The sequence below is a fragment of the Ostrinia furnacalis genome, unplaced genomic scaffold (assembly GCF_004193835.3).
Source record: "Ostrinia furnacalis isolate ACB-3 unplaced genomic scaffold, ASM419383v2 OfSCF7671, whole genome shotgun sequence".
NCBI classification, from domain to species: Eukaryota; Metazoa; Arthropoda; class Insecta; order Lepidoptera; family Crambidae; genus Ostrinia; species Ostrinia furnacalis.
The window spans coordinates 75,321-90,072 of NW_021137910.1; the positions used below are offsets into that span (position 1 = coordinate 75,321).

Here is a 14,752-nt window from a genome sequence, read left to right on the forward strand (position 1 = left end):
GCCTGAGCTTATTGATTGGCGTTATATTAGGACTGCTGCTAACTGACCTACCCACTTCCCAAAATGAAACGGTTACTCATTGTGTTTCTCTCTTTTTGTACCACAGTTTTGTTTCACCGTAATTCGTCAATAACAAAGTAGCGTTTCTCTTAGAACCCATTTGGTCACATAGGTTGAAGATTTACCGCATTTTACATGTATTCTTCTAGAAAACACCTATTGCTATGCTCTTGAAGTAAAGGAGTGTCTACTTGATACAGGCAGACGATTTCCAGTCCGGGAGCGTCTCCCAGTACTCCCAGCTACGATCCAGTGTCGGATACTACGAAATATTGCCCTCCGTAGCAAGTGGACAGATTTCGTCCGACTTCGACCGGGCTTTGAATGCAAGACGCGCGGCATTGCATAACTGCGTACTTTCTTCCTGTGCTAATTAGATTGCGGATCATCTGCGCTACGTGGTCAAATTACGTACAAAATGAGTGTAACATTTTTAGAACAGTCGCCTTTTAAGGATGGGTGTTTAATTCAACTTTTACTTTGAGATCAATGGTAAAAACAGCGATTTCATACGTTCATTGAAACGAAAGCCACTTTTGTATGAAACAGTCGCTTATTAGCGTCACCATGGATCCTAATAATCCCTTTCTGATAATTTGATATTATGTAATTTGACTGTTTTAAAAATAGCCCTATATAAAGTGACTCAATCATACATTGTGTGCATGGGCACGTAACGAAGCGTACTCTTTCTAAAAATTTGGTTGCTGAAGGTCAACTGTGGCGTTTGGTTTCCTCTAGGATCGTATGGCAGATGCTGAGGCCAGCCATCAGCGTCAAGTTCGGAAGGAAGATGATGTACGTCAACTACCTCCACGAGCTCCAGCAGTACCTGGATCTGGAGAAACTGTGCATCCCGCATCCTGTGCTTGAGTAAGTCGACCTTTTATACCTTTAACGTGATCGTGATTTTTTACGAATTTTGAAACTTTTGATAAGTGCATAAGATTTAAATCGTGGTGATAATAAAATAATAGTAATATTTATAGTCTCTCAGAGTTCTCTATATGTCACCGTAAAATTGTGAATTCCGTCAGATTATAATCTGACGTAGTTAAATTACAATCTAACCTAACCTAACCCACTGTTAGTTTACAATCTAACGCGTTATATTATAAACTGACAGAGTTCACAATTTCACGTTGACATATAGACAACACTAGAATGGTTTACTAAGAGTAGGTACATTTGCAACTTTAGTGTAAACATAGAAAATGGAAACTTCCACTTGGCTACTTGAAAATCGATACAATCACACGGGAGCCTTTTCCCGCAAGGAAAAGCTACGTTCATAATCTTCGTCAGCCGCCAACAAGATACCTAATTTATGATAGTTTATTTCCCATTTCAAATTTATATTCATGTTTATTTCTATAATCGAAATTGAAACGTAATAAAATCTTCTATTTTTTCTTTAATTGATTTAATTTTTATTAAAAAAATATTAGAAAAAATCGAACTGCCTAAGGATTCGAGTTCGATTTTTTCAAGTTGTTTATTTAAAACATTTAATTTTTATTTATTTACCTAGATAAAAATAATTGATTGAAATATGTAGAATTTTCTAAATTAAATATATTGGTTTTACGAATCAAAGTTAACCCAATCAAGGGCATATGAGTGTTTACTTCGATTATAATGAGAACAATTCGAAGCACTGATATGGCCTCGCCTTTAGAATTCTAGTTGAATTAATTTTACAAATGGGATACACATTATTCATCTGACGGCGAAATTTTGGTACACTTATGAAACGTTTGATATCCATAATTCTATCTCGGGACTTTAATAAAATGTATTTTATTCATTTTCAAAAGCGAGGCGTCTTTTATGTGGATGCATTAAAATGGAAAAATACCCAACTATCATTTTATAAGGTGTTTACGCCTCCTCATAAGCTGCGTCAAAGAAGCCGTGATTCGTGGGATTGAAATAGGTAATACATAATATATATCCCGCATTCTAGAAAGGTGTACAGTCAAAATATTTCATAGCTGTTGTAACTTCAGCGACTGAAGGTTCGTCCCATGTTGCTCCTACATTTTTTCAAAGTTGTCAAAATAAAGTGCCGGTTCCGTGTTTTAGTGTTATGCTCTCTCTTAAAACTTGTTTACTTTTATTTTCACACGTTTTTGTCGCTTTTTCGGGATTTTTGAGTAGATTTTTTTTTCGATAAGGGACTTAGAAATTTTTTGCCGGTACGTCTTTGAACTTGCGCTCGGAAGGAGGCGCGGTATATAGACCGTTATATATCAAGTTGTAGGATGTGAGAGTGCTTGTACAGCCAGCCTAAATGAAACAAATCTTCTGTTTTGACCGCGGTAGTTTCAGTTTAACTTCGACTTGTAATTACGTTTGAACGAAAACGGTCGTGCGAGCTTTCCCGTACGGCGCATCCCCTTCTCGCGGCGGGACCTTGCCGGCCCTGTATCCGGAACCGGAAGTGGATTTTAAAAGCTTGCTAATTTCTTCAGATACGATAGACTGCTGCTTTCGAAGAACCCAAGAGCGTCAGAAGCTGCTAAGATGCTGCGCGAACGGATGAAGAAGCTTGCGGACCAGTTTGGCTCCAAGTCGACGCCGAAGGAAAGCCTGTCGCCGCCTAGCACCCAGCAGTTCGGCGTGTCTTTGCAGTTCATCAAGGAGAACAACACTAACATGGTGGATGCTATTCCTCCAGTGGTACGACAGTGCGTCGAGTTCTTGTCTCAGCCGGACGGTAAGTAGATAAGATGTTTATGGTGAAAATATTTGATTTCCACGAATTCGTGCGTGGACCCCGTTTTGCCCCCTTAGAGGTGGATTTTCGTAAAATCCGTCCTTAATGAATGTATTCATTTACTCTATAAGGAATCTGCCTGCCAAATTTCGAGTTTATAGGTGTATTTAGACTTAGACTTAAACTAATTAATTGCCATTTTGGTTAAAAAATAATTATTATTTATTATTATTATTTCAAATTCTTTATTGCTCTTTAATACACGCACACTATAATTAATATAATATGATTAACTAGGTATTTTGAACTAAATATTTTTCTTTCTTTCTTCTTTCCTTTCTCAAATGATAATGATTATAATAAGAAGTTAGGCTTAACCGATTCTGAGTAATAGATTTTACTCTAAATATGTAATGTGCGGTGCGACGAATAAATAGAGTGCAGATATTATGTTCATTAAATCTTACGGGCATTTATGTTTAAAATGCCAATTGAAACAAGTACTATTCTCCGAGCGTCAAACTTTTTGTACATACTAAGCCCCTTCGTGTTTAATTTAGTTGGTATATTTTAGGTTTTCGGGCAATATTATCATGTTGTAACTAGAGCGGTTTGTAATTAAGATTATTACGGAATAGTATAGCTGGAAATAGATTGATAATGAGTTTATTTAATGTTTTCCACATTTGACAATTCTTTCCTATTACACAAGGGCATGACACACAATCGTTGCAAGCTTTTATTTATATTGACGGCCGTTTGATGTAGTGGTTCGCGTACCGGACTACTATGTCTAAAGTCCCGGGTTTGATCACCGCACAATGCAAACATTTGTGTGCATGAACATATCTGTTTGCATTGGGTGTTTTCTATGTATGTATTATAAAATCATCAAAAATATACTTTATTTGTTTAGACTAGTTCAATTAAATTAGTTCTTTCAAATCGTCAAATGCCTTACCTATTATAATTTTTTGCCTGCCAAAAAATTCTATAAGAATGTCTTATTTGTTGTCTGATACTCATAGTACAAGATTTGCTTTTGCTTTATAGCGCAGTGTTCAAGAATACATAACTAAGATAGGAAAATTATACTGCAATTAATATTTCACAATAGCTATTGATACAATGAAATCTTTTGTCATGAAGATGCGTTCTAATCTAAATATTAAAAACACCCCTTCCTGGAATGGTAAAGTAGTTCAATTCAATTTAATTTAGAAAAACCATCTTTTTCTAATCGACGTGGGCTTGAGTGGGTCGAGAAACACTTCAAAATGATATGCAACTTTCATGAAACGATAACAAAGAATAACTAAAATATTATTAGTCTAGAATTGTTGTGGTGCAATTCTATTATCAAATTTTTCCGAACTTGATGACTAAATATAATATCTAATCAAGGCAAAGCAAATGCATTGCATTTGCATGCTACGATCCTTTGTTTTGCTAATCAACTTATCAGGATTTGTAAGTGTACCTGTGTGTAAATAGTTTATTACATGAAGGGATGCCATTGACATAATTATGACATATCATACACATGACAGAGCATACAAATCTGAGGCACATTTGTTGAAGTCTCGCTGGCGTTTGACCTCCCATGCCGTCCACATACCTTGGGCACCGACTTATTTGAGACATAAGCGCTAGCGCTTAGGTCTAGACCTATAGCTAGTTTAGTTTAGTATATAATTAGTTTATTGCTTTTACTATACACTACAAACATACTCTTTGTTGCACATTACACATAACTTGGCAATCATAAGAATACAAAAGTTGTAAAGGTACAACATGGGCGATCCTAACATATGAGATTTTTTTTAGACGATCTAAAGATATAATAGTAATGTTTTTTATTTTATTTATTGAATGAACCTCAAACAAGTTTACAATAAACTTAAACTAAAACTTATATGAAAAAAGAAACTTAACAATTTTAAACTCAACAAATTGTGTTGGTATTAATAAATTAATGAACTAGCTGGTTATAAATTCAAGTTGGTGAATAATAGATTGCTAAATTTGATTTGTGACATCTCACATAGTTTTCCCGACATTAGGGTTATATTTCTGCGAAATTTAAATCGGAAACAATATTGGTCCTATGGTTTCTCTAATACGAACAAGATTTCAGATCAACAGTGTTCATTATATCGACATGTACCGACAATATATTATGGCGCAATAAATTAGCGATTGGTTTTAAGCCTTTTGGTGTGGGTAGTATGAATCATCTTAAATTTGTTAATAATGTTTTTCCCTCTTCTGCCCTTTTGATAATCCTTCTTAAGTTCTTTATTTTAGGAAAATGAATCATAATCTTCTCAAGGCGTTATAAGACTGGTTATTACAAGATAAGTTCTGATACAATGGAATGTTTTGGGGTGGGACCAAAGGGATATTTTTAGTGGGGGCCCGCGACACTCGCCCTGCCGCAGGGGGGTGGGGGAGGAGGAGGAGGGTGGGGGGGGGGGGGGGGGGGGTGGACAATGGACAATTCTGAGGTGGGCACGGACTACCCGGCCCCCCACTATATACATGCATGGTGGAAAATGTACTAGATATTTACAGATCCGAAATCTTTATGGATTCACTGGCTTGGAATATGTTAGAAAACTTTAAGATTTGATTTGAGTGTGGGGATAAGCACTTAAAACTAATGTCGACATTTTTCAACGATAACATAGCACAATCTAGTAGTTTTCTGTCAGTTTACAACTCTATTGGTTGTCGACATCAACAGTTATTCTTGTTGATGACTAAAGATAAGATCTCTCTATGTCACCTTATGTAGTTTGTCATAGGTGATGCTTTGCAATAAAAATGTATACTTCGACTATGATGTCGACCGCATATTAACTGGTAAACTTCCTCATCTTAATTAACCGTTCTTGTTTGATTCCAGCGCTGGAGACCGAGGGTATATTCCGCCGTTCAGCCAACATATCAGTGATAAAGGAGCTGCAGAGGTCTTGCAACCGCGGCGAGCCGATATCATTCCGGAACGACCCTCATAACGCTGCTGTGCTGCTCAAGACATTCCTCAGGGATCTGGAGGAGCCACTCATGACGTTTGACCTGTACGACGAGATTCTCAAGTTTCAGAGTGAGTCATTACTAAATTACGATTAAAGGCCAGACAATAACGTGCATCGATAATGCCTCGATAAGATGATATGATAGCGCGCATTCTAGTTAGACGTGTAACATTACTAGTATTTAAGAAAAATTAAACTATCTGAATAAAGTATAAAATGGAATGGAATGGTGTGTTGATCTGTACTTTGTCTTTTTGAGAATCTGTCCTTATGCGAATCTGTCGTATTGAGAATCTGTCCTTATGCGAACAAAGGGTAATGATGATGAGTTAAGAACTTAAGATAAAGATAATATGATCAAAATGTAATAACGAAATAGCCCCTTCATTTATTATTTATCCATTATTCTTCGAAATTTGACTTGACTTGATAAGACGTCACTTCATAATTTCCATGCAACGTAATTGTGACAGCTTATCAAAGGATTTCAGTTGATTGCTGCGAAGCATTCCATGGTGCATCCATAATTAATGATAGCTGTTACTCATTAAAATAACTTAACCCTTAAGGTTAAAGTTACTCATTCAACTTTTAAACCTTGCCTTCTGGCTTTTGAGTTGTAACAGCTGATGATTGTTTTTTCTAACAGTCATTTTCATTACAGCCTGGTCTCTCCGGGACAAGCCCCGTCGGGTGAAGATACTAATTCTGGAGCGCTTGCCCCTGGATAACTACAAACTTCTGAAGTTCATCATACAATTTCTGTGGAAGGTAATATATTTTAAAAAAAACAGCTTTTTTACCCCGCAGGCTGCAGACTTTTAGTCGGCTGATAGACTGATCAACAGCCCGACCCAACTATAGGCCAACTAAAAGTCGGTGGTCTACGCCTAGACTTGCCGTTTTTTCGGCTTTGACACAAGAATGATTTTCGTAATGGCTAAGCCAATCACTTTATAAATATCAGCAAATTGAGGAATTCCTTAATATATTTTAACAACTACCTACACTAGTTTTGTTTCGATAACTACCATACTGTATATTAAATTTCGTATCATAACATGTGTGTTATGATACGAAGCATAAGTTAAAGCCTGACCAGGAACATAAAAACCCTGGCATAGAGGCGCGTCAATTGCATTTGATAGTGCAACACTGAGTACAGTCGTACCTGTGTTAAATTAATAGGCTAACTTTATGTATCAGGATTCAGGATTACGGGCTAATTTGATATTTTCATAAATTAACGAAAAAAGATTATATTATTGGTAACCTGGTTTAAATAAATTAAATGAAACAATCCATCGAGCTAGTAGGATTTATTTTATTATTCATCAATAATCCAATTCAGAACTTGAATATTCAACTACAATGTCTCCTCATGAACGCTTCAAACTCGGTACTTTTTTCCAATTCCATAAAATTCAACACTTACAAAGTGACAAAAAGCTTTAAAATAGGTAGGGTGATTGCTACAGTTATTGGCCCTTTAAGAGCGTTGTGTAAGTTAACTTGTGTAAAATGTAACAAAAACTCGACTTTTCTTTACTTTTTATATTTTATTATGAGAAAAAAATATTGCTGCTATTTAAGCTAGTACCTATTTGGTGTTATACGATAAGAATTACAATAATAATTTTAAAAATATCAGAGATCACATTAAATTTAGCTATTAGCCCCAAAAACACAGTAATTGGCTCCTAGAAGTACAGTTATTAGCCACCGAAAAAAACCCATAAAAATCACTGAAACTTCACGCTTTGTAATCCTAACTCATTTTGTCTTTCCTTAAGATTAGCTAAGAATTCGTCATCAGTATCACTCTTATCGATTTCTTCATCTATCTCATCATCGTCAGTACATTCAGTAACATTGTAACAATTGTGACAAAGATAACTGTCTCCTTCTTCTTTTATTTTTTTAACTGATTAAGTGTTTCTGTTCCAACTACTTATACCAACCTTAGTATACTGTGTTACCTACGGCATCTTGTAACAATCTAGGTAAAGTAAATCAATAAAAATAGTTATTGGCCGTGCATAAGTGTCAGTAATTGGCCCCCCGGCTAATTACTGATCCTAATAGGTTAGGACGTTAGTATTTTAATAGCAAATATTTAAGGGTTAAATTAACTTAATCTTGAATAAAAATACAATAAAAGTAAAATTTAATTATTGGCCACCCATGGCCAATAACTGAAATAAATAGAAAACGTGGTATAGTTATTGGCCGGTATAATTTTAAAGTTATTTTGTTCCAAAACAAAGTAACTTAATCTATCTACATAAGCTACCATTTATCTCTTTACAAAAAAACAGTAAAATTACTATAACAAGCAAAAACAATTAAATTACGAACAATATTCATAATTATATTTACCTTAAAATTTTGACAAGCATGCGGCTACTCGGACGACTCGTTGTCGAAAGAAAGCTTCTGCTGTTTAGAGTGCCATCTGTTCTTACTCTGACATACTACATTGGACAGCGTATTGCTCAGAGAAAGTATTTGTGTCCCTTTTCCACTCTTAATAACGTACATATGCTTGTTTATTTTTATTTTAGCCAAGGTGGCCAATAACTATGTACAGGCCAATTACTATAGCAATCACCCTAGTTGAAACAAACAACAGCTAATTTTCATAGTGGACTGTACTATAAGATAAACATGTCAGTCAATTTGACAACCTTTGTCGGAAACATTATTCAATGAAAATATTATCCTAACCCTTAGTTTTTCTCTTCGACAAATACTGTAACACATTGTGAACCACTTTTCTTTCACGACTATAAAAAATTTTAGCAATTTAATTCACAAAATCAATTGCGCACATTTAAAATAAAGTTTGTTTACACGTTGACAGCAATAGACTGACATGCAAGGTGACATGTCAATGAAGTTTTCAGTTACTGTTGCCATTAAAAGAAATTAGTACCATTAGTTTTCCGCAACATGGCGAGGGTTTTTATGTTCCTGGTCGGGCTATACGATACATAAGCATACACAATATGGCCGACAGTCATTAATAATAATTATGATTATTATTTCTTAGGCTTTTTTTTTACTCGAAGTCCATAAGTTCTTCGGTATAACGTTAACTCACGGGCTCATGCCAAGTGAGTTACGTGTTCAGAGTTGATTGCGGAGTTGGAGTCGTCCTGCATGATATTATTGATTATTATTATTATTATCTTCGGTTTACACTTTTGTGTCTCAGCTCATGGCTGGTATGACGTCACTCTCCTGCTGTATGAGATGTTCCTGGAGATATGCCTAGAACTTAGTGTTGTATTTTTATTTATTCTTTATTTAGGAAATAAATAATTACGAAATAACAGCTGCTCCGTGAAGAGTTTTAAGAAAAAATAATAATATTTCAGGTGCGATTGGCTAAATGCTAGCCTGAAATAAATGTATTGAGATGTGTTATTCACGCAGGTGCAAGACAGGAGCTGCCTGAACAAGATGACCAGCAGCAACTTGGCCGTCGTGTTCGGGCCCAACTTGGCTTGGCCACCCAACGGACAGATGTCGCTGCAGGCCATCGCACCCATCAACGCGTTCACAGACTTCCTTCTGGAGAACCAAGAATCAATATTCATCATCTAAATTGATTCATCCGCCTCTCAATCATTCCGTAACCACATGAAATCTCAATGGATTTTCTTTTTAAGAACATTTTATTATATTTCTTTTTTTAAACTTTACTCACTCGTATCAATGTTGAACGAATGAATTTAATTTTACCTGCCACTATGATTCTCGCCGATGAATTTTACAATATTATTCATTGTTAATCAACGGCTATTCTGAAATTTTACAACGAATATTTTAAAATTATGTGGCTAGTTCTACAAATCAAGGAATTTTACCGTGCTTTGATCGATGATTTTGATTTCCAACGAATAACATGTTTATGTTTATGCATTTCTTTTCCGTGTCAAACATCATCTTAAATAATTATTATCGCTTACATTCAGCCTACTGCCGTCCATTGAATAAATCACAAGTCACAATCAAGGAAATCGTAGTTAACACAATATATTTCAGAACCAAATCAACCAAGCAATTACGTTATCTAAAGTCATTTTCAAACCGTGCTGAAGTAATAGAAAACTAAATGCTACCGCGAAGTAAATTTTCTTATGATTACTGTAACAGTCCACTGTCCAATATATTATTTTGATAACAGAACTAGCCTTTTGCTTAGATTAATAAAATCTAAGGCCTTTTGTAAGATCGTATTCGGCACACTATACGACTACTCGTTATATTTGTATAAGACTACGTAGGTGTATAATAAACTTTTTGTACTTTCATATCATCGACGTAATAATACATATGGAAGACCTATTGCAGATATTAAAGAAATATACAATAAAGATCAAACATTGATTAAATAGTACCATGATTCCTTATTATTCCCATTGTTACATAGAATTCCCATTGTATGTTAATTATTTATTGTTAAAACATCATTCCATGCAACAATATGTAATTTAATTTACTCCATTTTCCAATATTAAAATATCTGTTGTGACAGTAGACATACTTATTTCAATGTTACATACGATAAGAATCAGTAGTATGTCTGTATCTATTTTTATTTCGATTAGTAATTATATAAAAGTTGAATCTTAAAATAAACATGTAATAGAACGTTGAGATTCTTTGAGTTAGTGTTTTCAACACTTGGGTTCTTATTATGAATCGAAATCTAAATCTTGATTCGTATTTATTTAAATATCGTTCATAATACGAACCTTAAATACTTTATAATCATAAATGTTACTTTGTATGATTGGGTATTTTATTAGGGATAGTAGAGATTTATACCAAAAATAACAAACATAGGGTATATAGAATAGTAATGTTTAATTTTTAGTTTAATGATTATTTTATTCTTTTTACAATATTGTAGTTAAAGCCATATTTCAAATGCATTCAAATGTTTGTCACGCGATAATTTGGCTTATTCCCGCTCTCCTATCATAAATTGACTGCTATCATTCCGTGTTTTTGTGAATTTTCTTGATACTGATGCAAAATTTGAAGGATCTTCATCTTTGGAAAAAATGCTGAAATTACCTTGTAATGGGATTATTGGGAATAACCGTTTTCGCAAGATGAATACAAGATTATACCCGCCGATAGCGTTATTGGTCCTTTATGCAGATGACAAAAGGTCGGTTACTCGTTCCCCTTCTGACCCATTCAATAGCATGTGCGGCAGTCAAGTATAGGGCCGTAAAGGTGCGGTGATACAGTGTCTGTCTATACACTTATTTATTATACACCTTAAATACCGTTACAAATGACGATATTTATTAACTTCTTCCCAGCCTTGATTTAACTGTCAAGGACAAAAACTGTTATTAATCCTGTTTCTCAAGAATCGAGTTGTTTTAGAGATTTCTCTTATGGATGGACTACTAACTTGAAATCTGCTAGTTAATTTAATGTCACCAAGTTGTTGGTTTGTAATGGTTTGAAATATTTTCGTCTTCCTTCTCTTGACCTTAACAAAATTATTCAATGTTTATAGGTAATTATTCTTTATACTACATATTGTGTACTTTATCTAGGAATAGAACATTAAGGTCCCTCATTATTTGGATATCTAATTGTTTTTGTATAAAATGAGAGCATGCATGGGATTTTCAATAAGTTAACTAAATTTGTACGAAATGAGAGTGCCATTTATTCATTCTGATACTTCCAAGGTCACAATAATAATAAATAATTGTAATAAAACAATAATTTTATAGTTTAGGTATAAATCACATATTGTAAGATGTTTTAATAATTGTCTATATTAATCGAATTAGTTTAAGCACTCGGTAAATGGAAGCACAATGGTTTGAACGAACATGCAATAATTGTATTATACTTGTAAAAGCATTCATCAGTGACCATTGGGGCGCACGACGCTGCTATTCCGTTTATACACTACTTATTGTATTGACTCTTTATGGTACGTAATTGTACCCTAATTATAATCCAAATTATTAATAAATATTTCACGATTTAAACAGACGTGGTCAGCGTTAGCTAATCCTTAGTTAAATAAAATTATTATCACAGTGAAGAGTTCGGCTATTAAACTTAAAACAAATCTATCGCATACATACATGAGGCGTCTAGTTTCAAATCCCGCTAAAACGATTTTGATAAGATTTCGAGAAATTGAAAAAAACCGCTTATCCATATAGCTTTGGCCTTAGGCAAAAAAATATATGATACGAATTATTATTGTCATCTTGCAAAACTAACAGTAATTCCTATTCACCTTTAAATTAAATATAATTTGAATTATAATGAAAACTATTTTCATTTTGGCGTACTTTGTTACGAACATTCCGTTTTAATGGGATTTGAAACGGACATGTTGTATTTTAGCGGGATTTGATAAGAACAAATTTTAATGCATGAATGGCGTTCTACAATAAAGTCTAATATTAAATAACCCAAAAAATGATAAAATAAATAATTGTCCGTATAATTTGTCCATTCTATAATATTCAAAGCTATTGCACTTATTGGTTAGGTTATTAGATTAATCAAGTTTTATCGGGTTATTAAAAAAAAACAATTAAATTACAGCATGTAAATAAGAAACTTTTATAAATTATTTTCTCAATCTCGTCTTTGCCTTTTTATAACATAATATTTATTCCTAGACATCTGGACATCAGGTGATCCATCTGCTCGTTTGCCTCCTGTCACATAAAAAAAAACATCCCACGATATTTATTTATTTACTTCACTGACTGACTGTACAGGGATATAAACATACACATTACACACATACATACCTACCTACTCTCGAAACACATTACCCTCCTGCACTCGGGTAAAAAGTAACATACCTTTATAATTAAATTCGTCTAAAGGCATTGAGCTAGTGAAGTTTCTATAATCCCAGTAGTGATCACCAACACTTAATAGTAACAATAACCAACGACAGCTAAATGGTTAATTTTGCATAACACCATCAAAGCTGTTTCAAAAGTAGTTTTTTAACAAATTTCTCTTTCCGTTTCTGGCGATCCTTGGTGCGTTTCCAGGCTATTTCATTACATGGTTTCTTTCTTGCGTCTTTAGGGTTACATTTTTCCACGAACTGAGACAAATCTTCCATTATTTTGGATCAAAAACAATAAAAAACCGCAGCAACCTTAAGCATGTTATGAAAAAATCTCCATACTGATTTCGCAGTCACGTGACCAAAATACCGTGCTGCCATTGGTCAATCAACTTTTAGAGGGTTTTGAAAGAAACGGACGGCGTTTTAGCGGAGTTTGTAACACAAACCAAATTTTAAGTGCTAGTTTAGTAGTCTTTTAGTGAATTTTGATCGAAAATGATTGAACAGTATGATGAGAAAATTGCAGTAACGTCATTTAGAGATATAAACAGAAATTCGTTGCAGGAGCGTTTTAGCGGGTTTTGAAACTAGACGACTCACATATTACAAAAAATATCGTTGTTCTTATAGGACTTATGTTCATTGTTATTACAGTATTTACAGATAATGTTTTAGTACTAGTTTATAAAGGATTTTGTCAATTGTGGCCATTAGCCGACCGTTAATCTCAGCAATCGGCTTAAAACCAAAATCTGTTTTCTTAAATCTTGTTGCATCCGAATTTTGTGGGGAAAGTTTACGTATGTTGCGTTAGTACAAAATATTCTTTCAAACACAGTTCAAAATAGTAAATAAGTTTCATAATGCACTTTATTATCTACGAATTTGTTTTTTCAATCATTCCAGAATGATGTATTATTTTATATCTATCATAAGTTTAACCTGAAGAATTTCTTATTTTCCGCCACTGAGGACTGTATATTACTAACATTTTAATCTATGGTTGCCGTTTTACCAGATCACGTACTACCTTACATATATTATAATGAAACTAACCAAAACACGGCTACTATGACAAGCTCACTAAGTTTTATTTCTTCACTTTACTTGTGCGTGATGTTATTTGGTGTAAACAAAAGATCTGGTAACAATGAAGAATAATATTATGTTTTATGTTTAAAAAGTATATTATTATGTAAGTTTAATATATTATTATAAAGAAATCTTAGGTCAGTTCAGTTATTATTGATGAAAGCTTTATAAAAGCGTTTCAGAAATTATAAGTGTTTTTTGTATTTTTAGATTATAATAATTAAATTGTTTAAATCTTTCATATACGATCTGTTAACTGAAATGTAATAATATCAATAAAACCTGATTCAAAGAATTCGTTGCTTTTTATTAGGTACTTAGGTACAGTCAGCGTGAAATAGTTCGTGACACCGAAAGTAGTCAAAAACTTCGCAACACTTACTTATTCTGTGTCAACACGTCTTTGTTACATTAAAGTTGTGTTTTAAGGTGTGTTGAGATAAGTTCGGACGTTTTTTACTAATGTTGACACGTTCGTTTCAGCCAAATGACGTCCACTGCTGGACAAACGCCTCCCCCAAGGTTTTCCATAATGAATAGTCCTGTCCTGCGCTGCCCGCATCCAGGCTCTTCCCGCGACCTTTACCAGATCGTCGGTCCACCTAGTAGGAGGCCTGCCCACGCTACGTCTTCCAGCCCGTGGTCGCCACTCGAGAACTTTCCTGCCCCAACGGCCATCGTCTCTACAAGCTATGTTGTGCCCCGCCCACTGCCACTTGATTTTAGCAATCTGCGAGCTACATATTATGTTAGGTACAAAGGAGTTTAAAACCATGTTTTTCAAACTTTGATTTAAAATCAAAAGTAAATAAGACTTCTTGGGAATAAACAATCAGTATGGGCATGTATGGAAGTGCGAACATTACGCCGATTCGATTTGGCCGATTCTTAATACAAATTAAAATCGGGCCCAACTATCGGCCAACTAAAAATCGGTGGTCTGCGCATAGTCTTACTGAGATTAAGAGCGTT

General features: G+C 34.4%; 1 protein-coding gene across 1 annotated transcript in view; it reads left to right on the forward strand.

The window, feature by feature from the left end:
• RhoGAP68F (Rho GTPase activating protein at 68F) overlaps positions 1 to 11,680 on the forward strand; it is a 34,913-nt gene extending 23,233 nt beyond the window's left edge. The window contains exons 6-10 of the mRNA XM_028322573.1: positions 802 to 933; positions 2,535 to 2,779; positions 5,688 to 5,888; positions 6,485 to 6,591; positions 9,259 to 11,680. Coding sequence (XP_028178374.1) covers positions 802 to 933; positions 2,535 to 2,779; positions 5,688 to 5,888; positions 6,485 to 6,591; positions 9,259 to 9,429 — 856 coding nt within the window. The 3' untranslated portion in view covers positions 9,430 to 11,680. The remainder of the gene's footprint in view (positions 1 to 801; positions 934 to 2,534; positions 2,780 to 5,687; positions 5,889 to 6,484; positions 6,592 to 9,258) is intronic.
• The last annotated feature ends 3,072 nt before the right edge of the window (positions 11,681 to 14,752 follow it).